Consider the following 24666-nt stretch of genomic DNA (forward strand, 5'->3'; position numbering starts at 1 on the left):
TTAACATTCCAATAAATACCTGATTTTATTTGCACAAGCCTTACAAAGATAATTAATGTCATGGCAAACCACAGATTTTTAAAAGGAGATATTGGAGGAATTTGAACAAGACTACATCATTTCAAATGATGGACATATTTCGAAGTATTGACTTTTCTTTGGTTGGCAAAGCAAGACTCCAGCCATTTCTTCTTAACAAGAAGCGCCTTAGGATATTGTTTCATCAAGTCCTGTAATTCCTGTAAGGAGCACAAACAAATGGATTATCAGAGCAAAACAGCCATTTAACACATACTCAAAGTTACACTGTAAATGTGGGGATTTTTCTGATTGAAATGTGTAACTGCATGAAATGTGCAGAACATTTTGTATCATTGCTTGTGCTTTAGATGCCTTACCAAAACAGGTGAATCTGATCAACGATAACTCAGTCAAAACTTCCAAGGATATAAGTGAATTTTACTACATCTTTTTTTTTTTACTACTATCCTCTGATCTTTATCAGTATAATGCTGATTTTGTACTGAGACCAAAATATTGAACCAGACCTTCTTTACTAGTCTGTTTGTGTAACGTCATATGTAAGCATGTATGACATGATCCGAAAAACTCCAGTGAAACCCTATCTGACACCTTTGACTTTTAAAATGTCCATTTCAGGCTTTACAGGGTGACTTGCAGAAGATCATCAAGACCATTTTTACCGTGTTTTCTTCACTGATCAGTACTCTTGGTTGCAGGGCTTTGTATGACCTACCTGCATATGAACTGGACTGTCCACTTCTGCTACAACATGAGTAACCTGTGAGTTCATAATATCCTCTTCATCACCATCATATGTACAGAAATGTTAAGGAAATCATCTGAAATGAGAAACTGTCTAAATGACAAGCGCTGGACCAGCTGTCTCCAATTTTATTTTACCCACAATAAGTAAACCAGTTGTTCTACTCTTTGGCAGAAACAAAGCCTGTACATTTTTTGTAATTTGTAACACAGTCTTTTATCGCAAAATGGTAATTTTACAGACGACGAAAAACGTCTCAACTCTGAATTAAAAAGTTAATGTAACCACATTTTTTTCTAAGTAATGTTGGACCATTTATTTTAGACCATTCATCATGTCGGTTTAACACAATGCAAAGGGTAACTGGAGTTTAAAAACAGATACAAGATTTTTTTAAAGGTTTTTCAACAACAACATGGCCAATCAGTACTTCATTAAGTTAAATCAGGTGGGCTGGTGATGGAATTTAACAAATCTAAGCAATGGTTGGGGGCATCAAGGAGACATCTGGAAAGAAAATTTGTTCTTTAATTTAGCGATTATTATTACTTATTACGGGCATCACGGTGGCGCAGTAGTTAGTGCTGTCCTTTCTGTGTGGAGTTTGCCCGTTCTCCCTGTGTCTGTATGGGTCTGTCCCTGTGACGGACTGGCGACCTGTCCAGGGTGTATCCTGCCTTCTGCTCAGTGGCAGCAGGGATAGGCTCCAGCACCCCCCTGCGACCCTGAGGGAGAAGCGACTTAGAAAATGTGTGTGTACTACTTATTACTAAGATATTAAGTAAGAAATTAACTACTTTAAAAAAATTTCTAGTTTGCTGCAATTGTTTTTATTTGCATTTATTCTAATTACAACCCCAATTCCAATGAAGTTGGGACGTTGTGTAAAACAAATAAGAACCGAATACAATGATGTGCAAATCCTTTTTCATATTCAATTGAATACACTACAAAGACATGATAAAATGGATAAACTTTGTTGTTTTTTGCAAATATTCACTCATTTTGAATTTGATGCCTGCAACATATTCCAAAGAAGTTGGGACATGGGCTTGTTTGCCACTGTGCTACATCACCTTTCCTTTTAACAACACTCAATAAGCGTTTGGGAACTGAGGACACTAATTGTTGAACCTTTGTAGGTGGAATTCTTTCCCATTCTTGCTTGATGTACAACTTCAGTTGTTCGACAGTCCGGGGTCTCTTTTGTCGTATTTTGCACTTCATAACGTGCCACACATTTTCAATGGGAGACAGGTCTAGACTGCAGGCAGGCCAGTCTAGTACTCGCACTCTTTTACTACGAAGCTGCGCTGTTATAACACGTGCAGAATGTGGCTTGGCATTGTCTTGCTGAAATAAGCAGGACGTCCCTGAAAAAGACGCTGCTTGGATGGCAGCATATGTTGCTCCAAAACCTGTATGTACCTTTCAGCATTAATGGTGCCTTCACAGATGTGCAAGTTACCCATGCCATGGGCACTAACACACCCCCAAACCATCAGAGAGGCTGGTTTTTGAACTTTGCACTGATAACAATCCAGACAGTCCTTTTCCTCTTTGGCCCAGAGGACACGATGTCCATGATTTCCAAAAACAATTTGAAGTGTGGACTCGTCAGACCACAGGACACTTTTCCACTTTGCGTCAGTCCATCTCAGATGAGCTCGGGCCCAGAGAAGCCGGCGGCGTTTCTGGGTGTTGTTGATATATGGCTTTCACTTTGCATGGCAGAGTTTTAACTTGCACTTGTAGATGGAGCGACGAACTGTGTTCACTGACAGTGGTTTTCTGAAGCGTTCCTGAGCCCATGTGGTAATATCCATTACAAAATGATGTCGGTTTTTAATGCAGTGCTGCCTGAGGGATCGAAGATCACAGGCATTCAATGTTGGTTTCCTGCCTTGCCGCTTACTTGCAGAGACTTCTCCAGATTCTCTGAATCTTTTGATGATATTATGGACTGTAGATGATGAAATCCCTAAATTCCTTGCAATTGCACGTTGAGAAATGTTGTTCTTAAACTGTTGGACTATTTGCTCACGCAGTTGTTCACAAAGTGGTGAACCTCGCCCCATCCTTGTTTGTTAATGAGCCTTTCAGGGATGCTCCCTTTATACCCAATCATGACACTCACCTGTTTCCAATGAACCTGTTCACCTGTGGATTATTCCAAACAGGTGTTTTTGAGCATTCCTCAACTTTCCCAGTCTTTTGTTGCCCCTGTCCCAACTTCTTTGGAACGTGTTGCAGGCATCAAATTCAAAATGAGTGAATATTTGCAAAAAACAATAAAGTTTATCTGTTTGAACATTAAATATCTTGTCTTTGTAGTGTATTCAATTGAATATAGGTTGAAAAGGATTTGTAAATCATCGCATTCTGTTTTTATTTATGTTTTACACAACGTCCCAACTTCACTGGAATTGGGGTTGTATATACGGCATATTTACAAGTATTATCTTGTATCAAATTGTTAGGCATAAGTGCCTAAGACGTTTGCGCTGTACTGTGTATGTAGTATATACATATATAAATTAAGCTTAGGAGTTATTATTATATGTTCACCAACCACTATGAAACTTATTTGTAGGTTATATAGTGATGAGAGTGAGGAACTGAAGCGATGGCTGACATACAGGCCCTTCAGGAGGTTAAATTAAGAGCTGCCTTTTCTGCCTCAGAAACTGTGTGAAGTAACTAATTTAACAGACCAGGAAATGTGTGTTACATGGCAGGAGAACTGCTAATTACCTGTTCTAGTGCATTAAGCAGACATAGAACAGACCGGTCTTACGCCATAGTTCAGCTACAGTCTTTGAGATAAAGAGAAAGTGACTGGTAAATATGTTCTTACTAAACAGGGGCATATCACAAAGCAGTTTCGCCTTGGCACATGCCTAAGGCGTGCTTCAGAATGATTTCTCAATAAAAAAAATAAACACCGGGAGAAAGACAATGAAAAACAAAGAAACAAAAGGCTGATGTGCTGAGTCAGCACAGCAGAGAACAGAGATCAAAAGGATATGTGACGAGGTAGCGTGCGAGTTTCTTTTTTTCTGTGGCACCCATATTGTAAAAGAAAACACGGACACCTCTCATGAAATCAGACAGGCCAAAAGGTTCTTCACCCTGGGCTGAAGTACTAGGGCCCTCTCGGCACTCATCTCCAGAACCAGAAGGACTTCGGGAGCAGGAGGAATGTGGAGAACTTAAGGCTGGAGGGACTGATGCCGAGCATGAAGTAGACGAACCTGCGGTGCTTGTGGAAGAGGCCTTTATGGTAGAATGTGAGGCTGTTCGCTTGTAGTAGTATCTAAGAGTCATGTTAAGGATGTTCACATAGTTTCATTTCATCTAAGAGAAACCGTGGGGTTATGATTACACTTTAAGGAAAGTGGGAGCAACAATTAACCAATCGGAGTCTTACTTAACAATGACATGCCTGAGCTACGGCTTGAAATCTCTGTCTGAAACCAACAGGGCACAACGATTCACATGAATTTTGGATGTAATTTGTCAAACATTTGAGTTGGGGTCAGGTTCAAATTTGATATTTGGGTATCTCAACTACACACACACACACACACACACACACACACACACACACACACACACACACACTTTACTTACTGATTATCTAATGACGACTTTCATAGTTGCTGGGGCCATTTTTCTTTGATCTCTCCCAAGTTGAGAATTTTAATTTTTTGGGTTTAGATCCTAAATATGATACTGTGGACTGATTGAGACTGGACTCGGGCATAATGTTCTCAAGCTAAATTTAGGCTTGGACCAAGATTTCAGCCTCTGTTAAAGCTCTATTAAAACTTCCAAAATTGTTTTGTGTACCCATGATGCAAATTTACATCAGTAAATATTCCTCCAGTAATTTTCTTCATTAGTGTGACCTACAGACCTCTACCAGGATACATGAATGTTGGAATGCCTCTGGAGGCCAGGTGCTTGCGGATCAGTCTCTCAGTGCCATACCAGTTAAAGCCTTTGGTGGAGTGGCCAATTCGTGGAAGATGGACACTAGCTGGTGGTACAGAATAAAAAAAAAAAAGGTTTAATATTAATAGGCTTTTTCTTTCAAGGAACGACAACAAAGAAGAACATCTAGAAAATCTAGATGAAGAAGTGTAAAGAGAAACAATCTACAAAACACTGCATGAAAACAAACTATAGTTGTGAAGTAGGGAATGCATTGTTTTGAATTGCTATTACAGTATTTAACAGAAAGATACAACATATAAATGGATAATAAATGTAAATGATTTTGTAAAAATAAAATATCGCTGTTTTACCACAGCAAAGTGTTTACCATGTCAGGCATATTTGCTTACAAGTTAATTTATACAGGTCTGACGATGAAAACAGTTCCAAAAAGACCACCATATGCTATTGTGTTCAAGCTTTTGGGATGTCAGCACTGGAATTACATCACAAAGAGAAAGACATGACAAAAAATCCTGTGACAAGACGCCCTGTACACATTTTTCCTCATAAAACATTTTACTTGCATTACTTTACCTTCCTGAAACACTTCAGAAAGGCTTTAAACAGTTCAATAATAATGAAAATTTCATGGCCATGGATTTCCACATACATTACCTTTCTTACCTACTTGTAAAGTCTAACTTCTTGCTAGTGTTGGCTCATAACACTTGTCTCAGTTAACTTCTTCTTGACAGTAAAACTGGCCATTTTAGTTCACCATGCAAATTTACAGCTTAGGGTATTACTGTACTTTAAAATAAGCAGCCAAAACTAACTAGCTAGTGCATGACGCATCATGAAAACCCACAAATTGCAGGATGATTCAAATTTGTGTTCACAGGAAATTCCCTGAAAGAACTACACCTCTTTTTCTGTCCCAAATCATCATCATCATCATTAGAAGCATTCACATCCTCACTCCTGCTTCTAGCTCTGGTATATGTCGAACTCCCTCAGATTAAATGCAACCAATGCGAGCGATGTGTACCTTTCTTTTGCTTGGCAGCTCTGTATATCTTCTTGAGGCCCTCCTCTAAGGCAGTGAGGCGGATGCCTGACGGGTTGTTGGCTTTATCTCTCTGCTGGGCAATGATGAGTGCCAGCTGTAGCAAGAGGAAGCAAGTGAGTGAGTGACAATCTGCTAGCACTGCGTTGATGACTCTGTGACTTATGGACATTCAGCTGCCTAGGATAAACTCATGCAGAGAGAGAGAGAGAGAGGGGCGGGGGAGGGACAGATAACTTGACTCAAAAACATAGAGGACAGAAAAGAGAACGTGAGAGGGAGCGTGAGTAATATCAGGCTGACATACATGGTCACGTCCCCTCAGTCTTGACTGCTTGTCATCAATGGGAAATAGCAGCACGTTCCCCAGATCCAAGTCTAAAATAGAGCTAAAGCTCCATCAATCATGAAAGCAGCTATTAAAACACTTGCTACAATGGTGAATGAGTTAGGCTGGCTGATGTATCTGGACAGTTTCCCACCTTCCATGTCTCCTGCCAATTCATACTGTTTCTTTGCCTCATCTGATCGGACCTCCAAAGCAGTAAAAAGCCCACCTCGGCCCCACCGTCCAGCATCATCTACAAACAAATTCGTAAGTTTACATTACCCCATAAATTTGTTATAATAATTTTTAGGATATGCCAAATTTTAAAAAGTGTACTAACTAATGACTTTACCTTGTTCAATTTCCACTGGATCAACATGCAAGTCAAGAGGCTGTCATTACTAATCTATTTAAATGTCATATATCAGATGAATGCATACATACCAACACAATGAACAATAATGGCATCTTCCCGGTCAGCCTGAGGATGGGTAACATCACCCAGAATGTAACAAATGGCTGTGTGGTCTGAGTCTGCAGAGTTCACACTGCTGTCATCACCTTCATCCTCGTCTTCATCCACATCCTCACCCTCGCTATCAGCAGAGGGCAAGCACAAGGACTTATACCCGCATGAGGCCCACCATTCCATCCTGCCACAGATACAGACTTTTTGAAGTTTAAAATATAAAAATATCTTGAACCATTTCCCTTTCGCTCTGATGTAACTCAAGGAGCTATTCCTTGCCTGTGGCAAATCAATGACAAAGAATTTGTATTAGTGGTAAAATACCAAATGCATAAGGACTTCACGGAATAAAGGAATACTTCACCCAATCCACAAAGGACATTAAATAGAGCTATGAAATGACTAAAGCCTGGAAGAAAGACCATAACTGAAACTCCTCTCTCCTATCTAACTTATTATATATTTCCATCTTGCCCTTCTTTTTCACTGTGATGAAGTTTTCACACTCCACCACCTTTTCATCACCTACTTATTCCCTGACCTCTACACCATCTCTCAGTCCTTTATGGGGAATCTGGCCTTCTAGCATAAAGCCAAAGCCACATAGAATTTCAGCCCTATATTTGCAAAATCATTGGTTATACTACAACCATAGATTGACGCTACGACCCAATTTTAAAAATGTAAAACTAAAGGTAACCTGTTATCATAATCTTATATGCATAAAGCTAAAAACATAAGAATAATTGAGGGAAATACTTCTTCGACCAGGGCTACCAGTTTCTTACTTCTTCTTGTATTTTTGTTCTTCCCGTTGCCTCCTCTTCTCTTCCTGTAGCTTGGCTCTCTTAGTAGCAGCTTCCTGTCTCTTCTGACGCCTCTGCTCCAGCTCCGACTCAGTCAGAGGCCTCTTTCTTCTTGCTGGGGTAGCCAGGGGCCCAGACAAAACAATCTACAAACCCACATAAATGTTAGATTATGTGCCACGTTGTATCCTGTTTCATTCAATAATTATAAATAATGATTTTTCAGTTCTAGAGCCTGTACATGTGTAGAACTGTTAGCAAAGCCTGTTGTAGTCCATTTATTAGTATGCCTTATCCACCACAATGAAGAATGTGCAGCACCTTTGTTAGTTAGTAAGATAGAATAAAAAATCATGGTCTAAATGAAAGCAAGATTAATGACATGGCCATTGTTCACATATTTGTGTATTAGCACAGTTGCATTATTGACAATAAGATGACAGTTTACCTTTAAGGCAGACACCATCGTAGTGGTTACAATTTGCATAAACCTGACTTGCATATTATTTTTGGAACAAAACAAAAAAAGGCAACAATGATGTGCACATCGTCGCCGTCCAAAAAAGAACTTTCCACAATAATAACTTTACAGGAGAAGGAAAAAATATTTCATGCAAGTCAGTGTAAAAAGACTTTATTTAAAGTGACTTTGCAGCATGTCTATTGGGTCTGTTGAAAAAATAGAGATATATCTTTTGGACAGTGTGATGTATGTTGTATTTAACCACAAAAAGCATAAGTGAACACACTTTAAGCATATCTTAATAAATGAGAGCCCACATGCAAAATCACTCACCTAAATTCTGATACAAGTTTTTTACTTGTATCAGACGAAAGAAAGCATTATGTGTATTTAAGTAAGGGAAAAAAGTGAGAAAAATCTAGAGCATATAAGTGCCATACAACATTTCCAGTGAGTAGATCAGAGAGAAAAAGAAAAGGTAAAGAAAGACAGAAAAGGAAAAAAAAAAAAAACATAAAGCTGTTTTGAGATGGAATTCATGTTATTACTACTCCAACTCAGTGCAGAAACTTCTCCAATATAAAACAGATTTAAAACTTTCTTCACTCTATGCAGCTCACAGGATGAAGCAATACACACAGACACTACCTAATTCATGAAAGCTTTAGTGATCACACTGTCTGAGCACATAATCTGAACGAACATGAAAGGAATTTAATGAGAACAGTCAAAAAGACACCGTGGTGAGCAGATGATGTTCCTGGATGATTTTCATCCTAATGAAGAATCAAAACATTTTAAACATGTTTAAAATGAAGGTTTTTACATTTACGTTCACAAGACTTAATGAAAGTATGGCAAGTAAGAATATATATATGTCGCTGCTATCAGAAGAAAATCTCAATTTTCAATTTTAATTTGGTAACACTGACGTGTTAAAAGTGAAGAATTTTTTCCTTCTCTTGTAAAGTATCCATTTTGAAGATACAAAGCCTTGTTCTGACAGAATATATATATATATATATATTCTGCACAGTCACTGTTTCTAAATCTAGAAAAACTTACTCCGGTTTTGTGCCGTAGTGTACGGCCCTCTTTGCTGGTATCCTCCAGTTGGGCTAACTGTTCCTCCAGTAGAAGCTCAAATGTTTTCTGGTCCTCTGTGCTGGGGTCTTTGGAGTAGTCCCTCCCTTCAAAGTAGTACATGTGGTCTGGGGAAGAAAAAAAAAAGGTACGTCAATGATTTTGACATTGACAAGATAGTTAGACAAGAACTTAAATGTTAGTCATGAAGCATGGTGTCCTACGCTGTCCCTCATCTTCATCTTCCTTATCTGGCCTCACAATTTCTTCGTCCATCAACCAGTGCCCTTTCCGAGATGGTCCCAGAATCAGTTTAAGGTCCACATTCTGAATTGAACTCTCCTCTGTCAACAGCAGCTTATCCACTCCAAACTTCAGAATCTCGCTCAGCTGCAGGCATGGAAACACACACTGAGTTTGTTTATTATGTACATTAAGTTATGTAGGCTTAAAATTACTGACTGTAGACCATCACAATCTGTCAGGACCCCTCTACCCTGTAAATCAAAGGAAAAGGACCACCATAAGACCACTGCTAAAGAGATTATTTGGGTGGTTGACCATTATAGTAGTGCTATGCATTTGTGGGTGTTGCAATGGTACTAATTTCTATTTAGCAGTGGTCCTGTGGTCAGGAAATTACCACTGGCTAGAAGGTGACTGATATGGAGGATGACTATAGTCTCTTACTGTGCACATACAAGGTCATACAAGAAATGACTTTAAACCGATTAGCCTACCTTTTCATTATGTGTGAATACAACTGGGATTTTTCCCTTCAACGATGCATGACACTGGCTTTGAATACTACTTTTGCTGAGGTCATTCATAATGGCTTGGACAATGTAGGAAAAATCTGATTGCTAACTTTACATTATACATTATAACTTTCTGGCTGATTGGACGAAGGAGTTAAAAAAGTTAATATAACGTTCACACATTTTTTTGTGTGCTTCTATTTATTTAGGTTTATGGCCAAATCCTGGGTAGGTGTGTCTAAAAAGCGTCCAGTAACTGTAAACAAAGGGAGATATGTAGAGGAGAGAAGAAAAAAAAAACGGGATGTTCATATGGAGAAGGGGCCAAGTGACCAAAACTGAGAGAAGCAAAAGTGCAGGAAGAAGAAATGGTGAAAAAGAGAGAAGTGAAATACAAAGCTGGTAGAGAGGCACCTGTAGGGCAGATGCAGCGGCCTGAGGCTGCTCCAGCAGAGAGAAGCGGCCCTCCTCGATCACTGTGCTGGTGAGACGCAGTTTCGATACGGCACGCGAGTAAATGATCTCCTCCACCGTGTCCCTACCCAGGAGCCGGATCACTTTCACAGCCCTAGAGGTTTCATCAGGTAAATGAATCTTAATGTGTGACCAATAGAAAACAGAATAAAATGCTTTCTTTGTATCTGAATCTCGTTCAGGTTGTTATTTTCATTATTTTAAATTAGATACTGTGCATGCTGATGTTTTTTCTGCATTAAATAATGCAATAATAAAGAAATGTTACACAGCCATATCTGAGCAGGGCCTTTAACCCCTTAAACTTAGAGCTTATTATTCAGTTTTTTGTAAGTTCCAGGTTATGAAGTAATGAAATTGAATGGAGTTGAACTGTGGGCCTACATAACAGAGTGTAAGGTGTTAATAAACAGAAATTACAATAATAATAAGAATAATAATAATACATATTTTTTGGAGTTTGAAAAGTTTTTGGATGCTGTTAAATAAACTTGGTAAAAGTGGTTCGTATTAAGATTTGGCAATATTTGAAACGACAGAACAGAATATCTGGTGCATTGACTTGAGAACAGTAACATTAGAAAACTTTAATATGTAAAGCATACACCTGGCCTAACATTAAAACTACATACCAACTGGTATAATAATGCTGTTTCACAATATTTTACCCCTGCAATACCTTGTCTGTCCAATTCGGTGTGCTCGAGCTGCTGCTTGCAAGTCATTCTGAGGATTGAAATCACTGTCCACAAAGATTACAGTATCGGCTGCTGTCAGGTTCATACCAACCCCACCTAAACAAAACAACAACTGGACTCATAAGTCAGGGGGAATGACATGTGTGAATGGTTTTGCAGTGGCACAGACGCTACTGCAACAACACAAATACGTTAGCACATGTTAATAAACCTCAAGTAGAGTCAACTGATACAAAGTCTATTTCAGGTGAAGGCTGAGATGTCTGAGAGTACATTTTCAGGTCATTAAAAAAAATTCTCCTAATTTAGTCGACCCACGCTCAACTATCATGTATCGTGTAAGCAGTCACGTCAGCAGTGGCAGCATTAATCCTTACAGACAAAATAACCCTTCAACCACTGATGTTTTGAGAAATGCAAACCAGTCTTTTGGCATTACTGTACAGAATCAGATCAATTCTGAGTAAAATTCTGGGAGTTCCCATTTGTCTCTATTGATGAAAGGACTACCACTTTCCCCATGGCATTTGGTTTGTGCACCACCGTCCCAGTCAGATATGAGGGCAATAAACACTTAATCTCTCTGAGTCATAAGTGCCTGTTCCAAGGAATGATTAGAAGCATGTGCGTAAGTTTGTAAAGATTTTAGATGTGATAAGAAAGGAGACATTTCAGTGACCTGTACCACACTGCATTATGTAAAATTTTCACAGAAATCATAAAACTGAAATGTCAGCGTATTTTCAATGACGCTGTATCATCGAAGACTTGCTGCAATTGGCTGGCAGGTCCAGCAACTGCTTTGTTACTATTAAGCTTGGGTCCATATGTCTAATCTAATTCAGTATTGTATTGCTTATATAGCTGTGATATTTAAGACATGGGACAATTGTGCTGTAAAAATGAACACTTAAGTCAAAACACTTAAGAAATTACTGAAATATTAAGTGAAAACACAATCAAGTTTGTCAAAGCTGTGCATGAGCGGACCAAACAGCATGTTACAGGGTTCTAATACATGCTGGTGTTTCAGAACATGTACTCAACTAATTTATAAATAGCCTTACTTTATGAATGCATGGAGGTTCATTCATTTTATATAGTTTGTTTTTTAATCAAAATATTCTGATTTTCTATTTACCCATCCCTTTTTGCAATGGATTTACCAAAGATGATGGGAGACAGATGTGCTGTAACATTACGTCCAGTACCTGAGACAGATGAATGTGTCTGGATTTCTGTTTAGCCAAATAGCAGCAATGACACAGAAATAAATTCAAAACATAAATCTTTTGAAATATTTGCAGTGTTATCACAGTCAACTGGTTTAGTATGTTTACTGAATGGATCATCTTGATATATGACGTGTCACATTGTTTATTTTTTGATATCTAAAATGTTTTTTTTTGTCTAAAAATAACAAGTAGCTTTAGTATTGCAGTTGCTGAAGAGCCAAAAAGATTTTTAATATATGCTTTTAACTGTGTGGAAAAGAAAACTGTCAAATCATTCTTTCGGCAAAACTCGCTCTTTAACGCTATTTTAAAATCTTTATTAGTCTTATTTTTGACCATGTTAGTCCCAAAGACACATTTTTTCTTAGACATTAAGTAACTTGCAGTCTTTTCTATATGCTTACTATGAGCCTTGGTAAATGGCAGCATATGCTTCATCATATACATCTCCTTCCAATATTTTACACATAGAAAAGAAAATTCCTTTAAATATATATGTAAGAAGACAAAAGCATAAAACCACCCCTTAGGTCTGGTATTGAGTGCTAACAGATTGTTGTGGTTATTTAAAAAATCGTGACAGACACTTTTTAATCGCAAATTCGGGATTGTCAGGTGTTAAGGAATCATTTTTTTTGGAAACAACTGTTCTAATGTGCTGGCCTCTGGTAGAAACTAGAACCCACCAGCTCGGGTGCTGAGGAGGAAGATGAAAACATCTTTGGTGCTGAAGTTCTTGATGGCCAGATTGCGCTCCTCTCCTCGCACTGAGCCGTCCAGGCGCTCATAGCTGTAACCTACAAGAGTAGGAGGTCAAAGTCAGCTCATGTTTAAAGAGCAAGTAGCACACTCATGCGCACACAGGCGCTAACACAGGATGTGATACTCAAACCACAGCTATTTCTCTAGATCACAGAACAAGATAAGGCTAGAAACATATGTGGTATAACTGCTAAATGTGCAGCTTTATGTCACAAAAATGGACCAACTTCATTCTGATAATATAAATGAAAGCAAAACACTTTCAAATGTAACAATACAGTGTGTGTTCATGTATGCCTTAAAAAAGATGTGCAATTGCATTAAATAGCAGTTTTGAGATTAAATACAGGTCAAACAATCCCTGGAAAGTTTTGCGGAAAGCAAACAACTGTGATCATTCTGAAAAAAACACTTTCACAAAACCCTGAACTCTATGAAGTGTTAGCTAGACTTCTTTTCCCCACATAACAGTCTAGGCAGAACAATGTACCTGTTACCATAAAATACTACCATGTACTAAATGACAGCTTAGTGGAACCTTAGACATTTTTTATTTAACTGGATCATGGATTATTTACACTTGCAAAAGCATGTTGTCAAAGCCAGTGGCTTACATTCTAACACATATACACATGTGTCTGTATCACCTCTATACTCCAAGTAGTCTTGAAGAATATCCAACATTCTCGTCATTTGAGAGAACAGCAGAACACGGTGACCCCTGGGAATCAAACAGAAATATAAATATAAATAAACATGCTTCATATTTATGCTGCTATTTCTGTATGCTTTTGCTCATCGGTTGAACATGATTTCTCCCTAGGATTAGAAAGAAAAACACTACATATATATTGGGCTGAGACCATGTATTGGTTAATCAGTAACTGCTGAGAACAGACATGAAATCAACATGTTCTAATCTTACTTAATTTTCCAGACGCATATATACTACATATTTAGCCAGTGAGATTTACAGATGCAGACACAGAGAAACAGCCCATTTTTGAAACTCAGCAAGACATGCCAGGTGAAGCTCTGCTTCAGCTTGGCGCTCTAAGCATTATTAGCAGTGAATAAACCATGAACAATGAGCTTTGATGAAAACTGTCTTAAGCCCTATTTGAGCAGGATTAGTTTTACCTGGGTAGGTTCAGTAATTTGAGTGATAAACAATTTTAATCCAGTACAAATCTGCAATGCCCTTAGTTTTTGCAAGTCTGCTAAGAAATAATTCTGGAGTGAATTACTCCAGTAATTTACTAAAGTCTAAGCTCCCTAAGTCATAGTAGTCCTGTTTAAATCAACGTCATAGAAATGTACTAACAAACTGAGTGATAGAAAACGCAACCTCCATTTTTTCTTATTTTTGGGACCCGAAGACAAGGCTGACAGCTAAAATGGAGCTTGATTTAAATTTATTTGTTAATCCTAAAGTTCATGACAAGACTATGAAATGTACAACATTTGATGTAAAGTCTTCTCCCTCATCCTCTGTCAAATTTTGACAGGCATTTGGCATCAAAAATACCATTTAGTCTTACATGTTGTTTCTGATCAGAAGCGTGGCAAACACAAACTGCATTACTGGACCTCCTCTGGTAAAACTAATCCAGCTCAAACATGGATTTATATGAATATATACATCTGTAGACATACAACACATATATTATATTACATACATGTGTATGTGTGTGTGTATACATATAAATGTGTGCGCATGTGCACGCACGTGCGTGCGTGCATGCGCACACACACACACACACACACACAAAAGGTGAACAAAGAAACATTCAATGCAACCTTCCACTACAAGTTTATAGAACAAAGTGATTTTTGATAATTTCTCATGGTTCATTCATTTTAACACAATGTAAAAGGAAAATTACAAACAACATATACATAAACTCTTTTTGTAAACTTTTTTCTTTTAACATTTTTAATGATGACTTTTAAACTAAATAGATCAGTACTACTGAACTCACTGTATCTCAGACAAACATTTGTTGCAACTGCAATTCTGTTGAAACCGTGAAACCACTTCCACATTGCTGAGATTTTCACTCTGTAGCATCGAAGCACAACTCTCAGTGCATCCACGAGCAAAAATGGGGCACTGTAAATAGTGGTTAACACGAGAGCTACAATAATGAATTTATTCACCTGTCAATAATATATTGGATGTAAAGATATTATACATGACCTGATAGCTGTTACAATGCTTTATATGTCATTAATGTACTTGTTTATTGGCTTTGATACAAGAAGTGACCCAAGATATTAAAAGAGTCGGGTGTACCCCACTAGCAGATATGCAAGCATGGTGTCCAGCAGAGAAAGCTTTCCACTGGCCTCCACCAAGTGTTCCCCCATCTCAAACGGTTCTGGCTCCACACCTTACAGAGTGAGAGTATGAGTGAGCATGAGAGAGAGAGAGAGAGAGAGAGAGAGAGGGAGGGAGAGAGGGAGAGAGAGAGGGAGGGAGAAACAGTGCTTAAATTGAAAGGTGCTGAGGTACAGCAGTTACAGCTGGCCCAAGGCACCTCATTAGTTGGAGACTAGCCTTGATCTCCACACCGTTCTGCCCTCAATGTGACCAGGACCTTTTCTGTGACACTGAAACCAACGGGACCACTGACTAACTATTTGTGGAAGCATTTTATTTGACTGACAGCAGAGCTGTTCACATCATCCAGTCAGGATTGTGCCAGTCACCGCTGAAGTTTTTTGATCAATTAGTAATGTGTTCATTTTTGTGAGGTGACACTGCAGTTATGGAAATAGACACTGATGTTTTTGAACATTAAAGAAAGTTCAAAAAATGAAAGAATAAAAAGTAAAAAGCACAAAAAGGAAGCAATTGAAACACTTGTCCTTCATTACCATCAAACAGGTATGGGTGGTTCACACACTTCCTCAGCTGCACCAGAATATTCAGAAGCCTGGTCTTATTGCCCTGATCACTCCCAAAAGCATCTGAAATGAAAATACATTTAAAAGCATGTATGTAATATAAAGGTGTGTACCGTATATAATTAATGTCACACCAAAACTTTGTACTTTTGAAATGGTAAATTTACAGGAGAAGGAAAAACATCCTGAACTGTAATGTATGTTCATGCAAAGAGATTTTGGACTATTTTTTAATGTGTCATGAAATGTAACATTTGAATGTTTTCTTTTTCATATAATCTTGTATATTTTAATAATCCGTAATAATAAGAAAAGCTCAAGACACTACCAATAATTAATAATTATTTTCACAAACATCCTATTTCAACTTCTTTATCATATATATATATATATATATATATATATATATATATATATATATACACATACATAATTTATGTAGATTTATAAGATTTTGTGATGTATTTACAAAAACATTTTAGTGACTATTTACTTCCACTGTTTCCATGTGCAGTCTGAATAATTTTTCTACGTCTCTTGGCTCCTGTTTCTTCTCAGAAATAAATGCAACTGAGGACCTGCTAGCTAGCTGGCAATCCATAGAAAGATTCTGATTGCACTTGGAGTTAAAACCTACTCAAATTGCTAGAGGCTCACAAGCTGTACCAATTCACAATCTCTACTTATACTGCTGTGCTGTGTGTTACTGCTTACATGTTAACATTTTGCCTGATAAACAAACATATGTTCTTCCACTGAAGCATGCGGATTCTTGAATGTACTAAACATCTCAACTAATTGAATGGCTTTTCCATTTTCAAATATTTTAATTAAGTAAACATTACCACATATTTGTTGCAGCTCCAAAATGTTCACACAATGTTAAGTGCAGCTGACGATTCAAATTGTGTTCTGATATTAACAATATTCACTCTTCTTTCCAATAACATAAAAAAATGTTTGCATATTTCAGTTTTTTTCTCCATTGTGCTTTTGTTTTTTTGTTTAAATGAGTCTTACCCAGGTCTTTCATCAGAATAGCTTTGTAGTACTTCTTCTGAAGGGCAGACATTCCATGATAAACCACCAGTTCTGTCTTCTTGGGCAGCTCTGCCGCCACCTCAGACTTGACTCTGCGCAGCAGGAATGGCTGCAGTACCTGGTGGAGCTCTTCAGCTACAAATACACAGACATGCAAACACAAAGTTGATAAATATGCCTCATCAGATCAACAGGGAGCTTATCCAGGAAGACATTCGTGTTAAACTGCCATTTTTAAACCATATCAATTTTGCTTGTTCAGCTTATGCTATGGCAAACTAGAGAGCAAGACTGGGCTGAATGCCACATTTACAGGCGCAGAAGCAACTCTCAACAGCAAAACAAATACACCCCCCTTCACTGCTCCTTCGTAAGCTCTTCCCCCAAATAAATAGATTTGTAGCAAACTAGACAATAAAACACTAACCTATTGATTCTGATACCTGTCAAGCAGAAAAAGAGCAACATCCTCATCCCTTTTCATGTTTTTCAACTCTTGAAGCAGAATTCAGCTTCTTTTCGCCAGCTTCGTGTTAGAATTTTCCCATTCCACCTTAAATGGTGCAGCAGTAATCACTGAAATAACCGGAGCCTACGCAACCAAGTCAGCCAACACGACAGTTCTCCTGCTTCACAGGTGGGGTTTAAATGTCCTCAAATGCTAAAAGGGCTGACATACAATCACTTTTATAGTTTTGCATCTTACTGTATTTTCAGCCCCTGCCAAAGCCATAGGTCATGAAGCTAGTGCAGCGTAAGCTAAGCTATCTAAAGTAGAAAGATTAGTAACGGTTAGATGCACCATAAAGCAACTTGTTACTTGCCAATCTTACTGATTTATTGCTAAATGCTTCAGATACACAAACAATAGCTACTGCGCACCCTATTAAACCAATGATTAAATATGAAGTCAACATGAAATTAGAAGCATGCCGTCATACCTAGAGTGTGCACTGTCTGCACATCGGCATAAGTACTAACAAATTCTTCTGTAGCATCACATGGGAACAGGCTGGGCTGAATGAAGCTGAGAAGGGAATAGACTTCCTGCAGTTTGTTTTGGATAGGAGTTCCTGTTAATAAAACTCTGAAGCCCACAGAGAACTGAGAGGGAGAGAAAGAGAAAGAATGTATTAGTACAGGTATCACAGCAAGGAGCCTTGGAATAGCAGCTTTGTAACATAATAACAAACCTCAGAGAGGGTTTGATGGAGCAGTGATTCCTGGTTCTTCAGCCTGTGAGCCTCATCCACAACCAAAATATCCCATTTCCACCTGAATGGGGAGTGGAGGGGCAAGGTTACTGTATTACAGTACAACACAATTATGTTTTATTCACTTATACAAACAGATAATCACCTTCTTAAGTCACTTGCATCTTTTAGGCACATCTATGGAAAAAAACATGACTTGTAAGATACCAAATATGAGCAATAAAGATGACAATTCCTCCCTTTCAAACCCGTGTCTGTACCTCATAGGTAGTTAGCAAGACGTGGAAATCTTTGTTCCCCATCATTTCTCTCTGTAGCTCCACCCTCCTTTCTTTATCTCCAGTGTAACAAACCACAGACAGACTGGGGCAGAAGCTAAAGTAAAGCAGGCACAAGAAAGACATTCTCAAACACTACTGACATCTAGTGATGCTTCAGTACGTTACAGTTAACAAGATCGTATATGTTTACATACAAAACAACAAATACTGAGTTAGTAATCTGAATATAAACTAACAGGAGATAAATGTAATTCTAGTTATGATAAAGACATTGGAGTGTATACACTGCAGGTATGCTTCACATACCTACGTCTATTGTAACACAAGACAAATCCAACAATAAGCCTGTAGCTATCTGTGTCTTACCGCTCTAGCTCCTGTCTCCAGTTCTCCAGAACCGACAGAGGACAAAGCACCAGAAATGGACCCTTCATGCCAAGACAACCTTGAGCATACACCAGCAGGGAAATGGTCTGTGGTAGAGATTCATGCAGTATGCAACCGATACTTAACTTTAGCTCTTTTGTTTTGACTGTGACATGCATTATATTGTCCTATATTCACAAATGTTTAACGCTTATGGTGCATAAAAACTGTGAGCCAATGCAATGTTGTTCATGTGCATACTGTATCTGTTGATGCAGATATCCATACATAAACATGTATAAAAACTGGGTCTAGATTCACTTGGAATATCATTATGGAGAACTGTAATATTTGTTTCTAAATATCAGAAATGCAGTGAGTTAAATAAAAACAGTAAGCGTTGCCTAAATGTCCTGCTCTAGAGTGCAATAAATACATCATACAGTGGTCTGAAATACTGGTCAAATATTTGTCTGATGTTGATCATTTAAGCAATTACCTGTTGATACTGATGATTCCAATATCATCAAGTATTTTTATTTATGATTTATATACTTTTAACACTTAAAATCAATTTTAAAAAGTATACAACCATCTAATGTAAAATGATGAGACAAAACAATAAAGGGACCTTTCACAGTATGAACATGCAATAAAAGCTTAAAAACCTCTGTACTTAAAAGAACACAGCATCAGCTATGTCCTATTTCCCACATTTTAGAGCAGTAGCAAAAACATTCAAAGTATGAAATAACACATGGACATGACAAAAAAAAAAGTGAAATCTGTCTTATAGTTTGTTTTCTCAAACTAGCCCAGAAGAACAAGAGGAAACATTTAATAAATATACATAAAAGCCTTAGAACTTTATATAACAAACATTTTCAGTATTTAATGTGCCCACCTTTTACTTTCATTACAGCTTTCATTCTTTTTAGGAGACTTTCAGTTTTTCAAAGAAAGTTCAAAGTACAGTTGGTTGTACTTTCTGCTCATGTTGTTGCGGTCTGGACTGTGGGGCGGCCAGCCCATTATTCTTAGAACACCAGCAGTTTCTTTGCTTGAATTGCAAATTTTCCTCTTTTTTTGTCTATTTCATTTTGTCAGTAAGGGCTTCTAGACATCTACACATCCTTCCAGACCCATAATGCTGAGTTGTCTTCTCGCAGAGGAAGGATAGACAGAAAGACCTCTGGAAATTTTCAGATCTGAAGCAAGAGTGGATTTTTAATTCTCTTTAAGTACTGTTTATATGATGGTGATGGCTTTTGTGACCTATGAGGTATTGCACAGTTCTAAAAAGTCTTATTTTCTCTATTTTTCTCTATATCTAGTTTGAACCCATGTGTTTTCACTTATTTTTTTCTTTGACTTAACTGTTCTGTATGCAAGTGGCTCATCTTATATCTAATTATTCAGAAATATCTCTTTAAAACTGAATAATTTGTACCTAATGGCTATTTTGACTAGGAAATAAACAAATGAAGGGTGCTCTTCAAGTTTTCCACACTACAGTTTGTTAAGCATGTGTGGCTGCTGAAAACTTTGGTTTTTGTTTTAGAAACAAATTTTTAAGTAAGCATTAATTTTACCATGTAATTCACCATGTCTGTCTAAGAAACACATTGCAAGCATAAACTCATAAGATCAGAAATGTATTTCTAAAACTGACCAGATACATACATTCTATCAGATGTCTACAAACATTTGACTGGTGCTGTAGATTAGAGCTGGGCAAGTCGATGTTTAGTCTTTAATGCTGAATTGCATTAAACAGACCATAGGCTTGATACCCTTTACAACAGGGGGATCTAAGATGCACAGCAAAAATAAAACAAAAATCCTTTCCCAAAGCCTTGTGATGTCTTATGATGTTCTTTCACTAAAACTACACCCCTTCTAACCTGACAGGTCTTGCCCAAGCCCATCTCATCACCGAGGATACATCCTTCCAGATGCTTCAGGCACCCACAGAGCCATTGCACTCCATGCAGTTGGTAAGGGCGCAGATGAATTCCTGGTGAGGAACAGAAAGAGAAGAAACAATAGTTAGATATTGTTGATACTTCCATCTGAAATTGCTGAAGCATAGCTACTTGTAAATATAAATGACAAAAGCACAATTCCTGCATCCAGGCTTTTCAGCAGACAGGTGAGAAAAGCTCTACACAGAGATGAAGCCTCTCCATCTACTCTAAAGCACTGCTGTGACCAACTAGGGCCAAATTTCACCAGCGTCTTCAAAAAAGCACTGTTCCCTCTGTTCCTACATGCTTCAAAACATCTTCCATAATCCATCCATCCATTTTCTAAGCCGCTTCTCCGTCAGGGTCGCGGGGGGATGCTGGAGCCTATCCCAGCAGTCTTCAGGCGGAAGGCAGGATACACCCTGGACAGGTCGCCAGTCCATCGCAGGGCAGACAGACAGACACAGACAGTCACTCACACACTCACACCTAGGGGCAGTTTAGCATGTCCAATTGGCCTGACTGCATGTCTTTGGACTGTGGGAGGAAACCGGAGAACCCGGAGGAAACCCACGCAGACACGGGGAGAACATGCAAACTCCACACAGAGAGGACCCTGACCCTGAGGACCCTGACCCTGAGTGGAAGAGGAACACACTCTTCATAGCCAAGAGAGCACAGCAGAAAATGTTTTTCCAGAGACGGCTGAAGAAATTGAACTGCTTGATGCCTGATGATACAGCACTACACAGCAATCATCGAGTCAATCATCACATCATCCATAACCATCTGGTTTGGATCGTCTACCTCACAAGAACAAGCTAAACTCCAGTACATAATCAGCACAGTAAAGAAGATTATTGGATATGCTCTGTCAAAGCTTTAGGATATCTACAACAGCAGAGTGACAAAGGACAGGCAAAATGACAGCTGACCCCTCTCATCTTGGACATCTCTTCAAGCCACTTCCCTCTGGTAGATGATTCAGGACCATCAAAATCAGCACAGCCACACATGCTAACAGCTTTTTGCCCAGAGCTGTAGCACTCGATAACCAGCAGACAACTCGTATAGTAAACTTAAACTAAACCATTAAACCTCTGTAGTGTATTACAGTAACCACCCTATAACAGATCTTACATTTCTGCAAATATTCATACCATTCTGTGATATTCTGTATATAATAGTATTTTTTTAAAGTACACATAATCAGACCTTCATATGTACAGATATTCACACTTCATTTAGCTCCACCACAGCTTTTTTATTAATTTGTTGCATTTATTGTATTTTTAATCCCCCCACCCCCCGGTTTATAATAACACTCATAATAATAATAATTTCTGTTTAGTGTTACACTTCATACACGTGTGCACTCACAAAGACAAATTCCTTGTATGTGAAACAAGATAAAGTGATTGCGATTCTGAGGCAATACTGGAATGACCATTACTTAAGGGATTGTGGTTCAAAGAGGGGATTGATGGGCCAATAAGATAAAGGATTTCAATGGTCCCATGGCCCATAGGACACAGCAATTGATACCCAAGAAACCCTTTAAAGAACACAAATAACAATGTACATTAATTAACCCTGTCACACCCCATAACATTTCACGCCTTAAGACTCAAAGCTTCTTTAAAAAACACAAACTCACAGTTCCACTGCTGAAGCTGCAGTTTGTCACCTGTTACTCAAGAGTGCCTATTTCACTGAAGTTCATTTCACTTTTACTCAAAGGGTTTCGGCTGTTCTAGCCTCAACTGGCGCTGATCAAGAGCCAAACCAGTTTTACTGAGGATGTTCAGGCAGATCACACGGCTGAAGCTGGTGTCCTATTTGCCAGCTTCTCGTCCCATTTTTTTCGTTCCACCTTAAATAGCGCGGCGGTTCGCTTGCTCACAGCCGACAGAATGTAGCCCCCGCTCCATTTTAAGGTGGAACTGAAGAAGCTGTTTCATAAGAAGCTGACTTCAAACCTCAGCTTTGTAGAAAGACCACACTTTGAGACTGGAAGGCGTTTATGAAGTACACGTACTGCCCTGAGCAATGGAACTAGTTTTGGTACCATCAGAGCAGGCGAGCACAGCGAAATGCGGCGGTCCTGTAACCGAACCAGCTAGCCAGGCTAACTCACACAGCACAACACACCTTGCAGTCCCCATGTTTTCAAGTCTTTCTCTGATAATTCCGACTTGTCTTTGTCCGGAATGTTACTCTTAACCTCTCGAAGAAACCTTGACATTTCTGTGTTATGAAATAAGCCGTTGTGGATACTGTTTAGCTGAATGTTGTCACACAGCTCAAAACTTCTGGTCGTCACTACGCGCGCACTTCGCGCGCTGCTTCCTTGAATGGGCGGGTTCAACCTGGAACCGTCCAATCATCATCCTCCATCGTCCTGCTCTCTCACACTCTATTGGATCGTCTCAAGACTTTTCAAAATAAAAGAATATCATTAAATACGGGGGGGCGGTTTGCTGGAGCCTATCCCAGCGGTCATCGGGCAGAAGGCAGGATACTGCATGGCCTGACTGCATGTCTTTGGACTGTGGGAGAAAACTGGAGAACAAACTAGTATTAGACGGAAAGTAAATCAGTAAAATAAAGTGTACTAAACAGCGGTTTTATAGCTCATTACCGATCAGCCAGACCTAAGCTTAACAGAACATCAAATTATACCAACAAAAGTTCCAAACTATCAACACAATCCATTTTCTTAAAATGCTTCCTAGTTTCACTGCGAGTAACATGGACCCTAGAGAAAAATAAAGCTTGTGAGGAGGAACCCTGTGGGCAGGCAGACCGTGATGAAGGCTCTTCATTTCCTGCCCAAGGTGCGCATAATTGGAAAAAAGACTTCAGGATGGCATTCCTGGCCAGCACAGGGAAAATAAGAATCAGAAAGTGTTGTAGGCCTTTTCCATTTACACAGCAGCAAGAAATATGCCATATAAATATGTACAATATTAAGCATTTTAGAGAGTTTTTTTCCCTTATACATTATTTTCACCCACATATTGTGTCAGTCTTCATTCATTAGTCAACCATGTATACTTTATAAGTGCTCATAATAGAAAATAAATTAAATGCAAATAAAAATTTAAAACAATAGTCAAAATTGAAAGGCCACACCTGCAATCAAGAATAAAACTCTGCAAAGTAGTTCTAATGAATTCAGTAGCTTGCAAGTGCCATGTCAATAAGGCAAGTTTTCACGAAGGACTTACCCAGAAAAATGACAAATAGTGTAGACAGTCCGAATGACCCCAGCTGTAAAGAAGGGACAGTATATAAAGTACAATTGAAATAGTTAAGACTGATCTTCTAGACACAAATTAAGCCATATCTATTTCCAGACACTTTAAAGGGAAACGCCATCGACATTTTAAAAATTCTACATAATCAAATGGTTGACATCGAATGGTTCAGTGCGAAACACTCCATTCACCAAGTGAAAATTGTCCGCAGTAGTGGTGATGGGAGCCAGACATCCACCTCTAAAAGCTCCTTCGCACAAAGTTGCTACATTAAATTGTTATGAATACGCTGCCTGATGTCCATAGCAGAGACATACATCTATAGTGTTGTGAAGCAAAATAGTCCCAAGAGAATTTTTTTTCACATATAAAACAACATACAATACACATGTAGGTTCAGCACTGGTTGTTTTGAATAGAAAATGAAATAAAATGTTCTAGACATCACAAGCTCTGGTTCTTACTACCACCACCGCAACTGGCAAGTCTCTCAAAAATGAATCACTTCACATCAAACCACTCTGAATGACTCTATTTGAATCTCAGTAACTGAATTACACACAAATTAAAAAAAAAAAAGATCTGTAGAAATTTTGAAAATCATTGGAATTCCCCTTTAAGCTAGAACCCTTTCTATTCTAGGACTAGAGAGCTGACTGTGATGTCACAAGCCTTTAATATGCGATGAATTTACTCACCCATAGAGCTGCATACAGTGTAAGCCCCATGCATGTCTATGCAAAAATGAAAATATAA

At 38.5% G+C, this 24666-nt stretch overlaps 1 protein-coding gene across 3 annotated transcripts; it reads right to left on the bottom strand.

Moving 5' to 3' along the window:
• chd1l (chromodomain helicase DNA binding protein 1-like) lies at positions 1-23031 on the bottom strand. Of its 3 annotated transcripts, none has more exons than XM_017720966.1 (25): positions 22802-23031; positions 20588-20700; positions 18684-18790; positions 18297-18411; positions 18182-18213; positions 18016-18097; positions 17764-17926; positions 16802-16957; positions 15752-15844; positions 15168-15264; positions 13519-13592; positions 12796-12906; positions 10856-10970; positions 10117-10270; positions 9169-9334; positions 8927-9072; positions 7381-7544; positions 6568-6776; positions 6278-6376; positions 6103-6173; positions 5778-5892; positions 4721-4829; positions 3816-4103; positions 758-839; positions 1-239 (listed from the first exon to the last, which is right to left on the bottom strand). In XM_017720966.1, exons 1-25 carry the CDS (start codon positions 22893-22895, stop codon positions 117-119), a joined length of 3078 nt encoding a protein of 1025 aa, XP_017576455.1. In that variant the 5' UTR covers positions 22896-23031; the 3' UTR covers positions 1-116. The 3 variants fall into 3 exon arrangements, with proteins under 3 accessions (XP_017576455.1, XP_017576463.1, XP_037390659.1); XM_017720974.2 differs by lacking the exon at positions 22802-23031 and adding an exon at positions 22308-22645; XM_037534762.1 differs by lacking the exon at positions 18684-18790 and having other exon boundaries at positions 22802-23028.
• Between the last annotated feature and the right edge of the window lie 1635 nt (positions 23032-24666).

The sequence above is a fragment of the Pygocentrus nattereri genome, chromosome 26, assembly GCF_015220715.1.
Source record: "Pygocentrus nattereri isolate fPygNat1 chromosome 26, fPygNat1.pri, whole genome shotgun sequence".
Classification (NCBI taxonomy): Eukaryota; Metazoa; Chordata; class Actinopteri; order Characiformes; family Serrasalmidae; genus Pygocentrus; species Pygocentrus nattereri.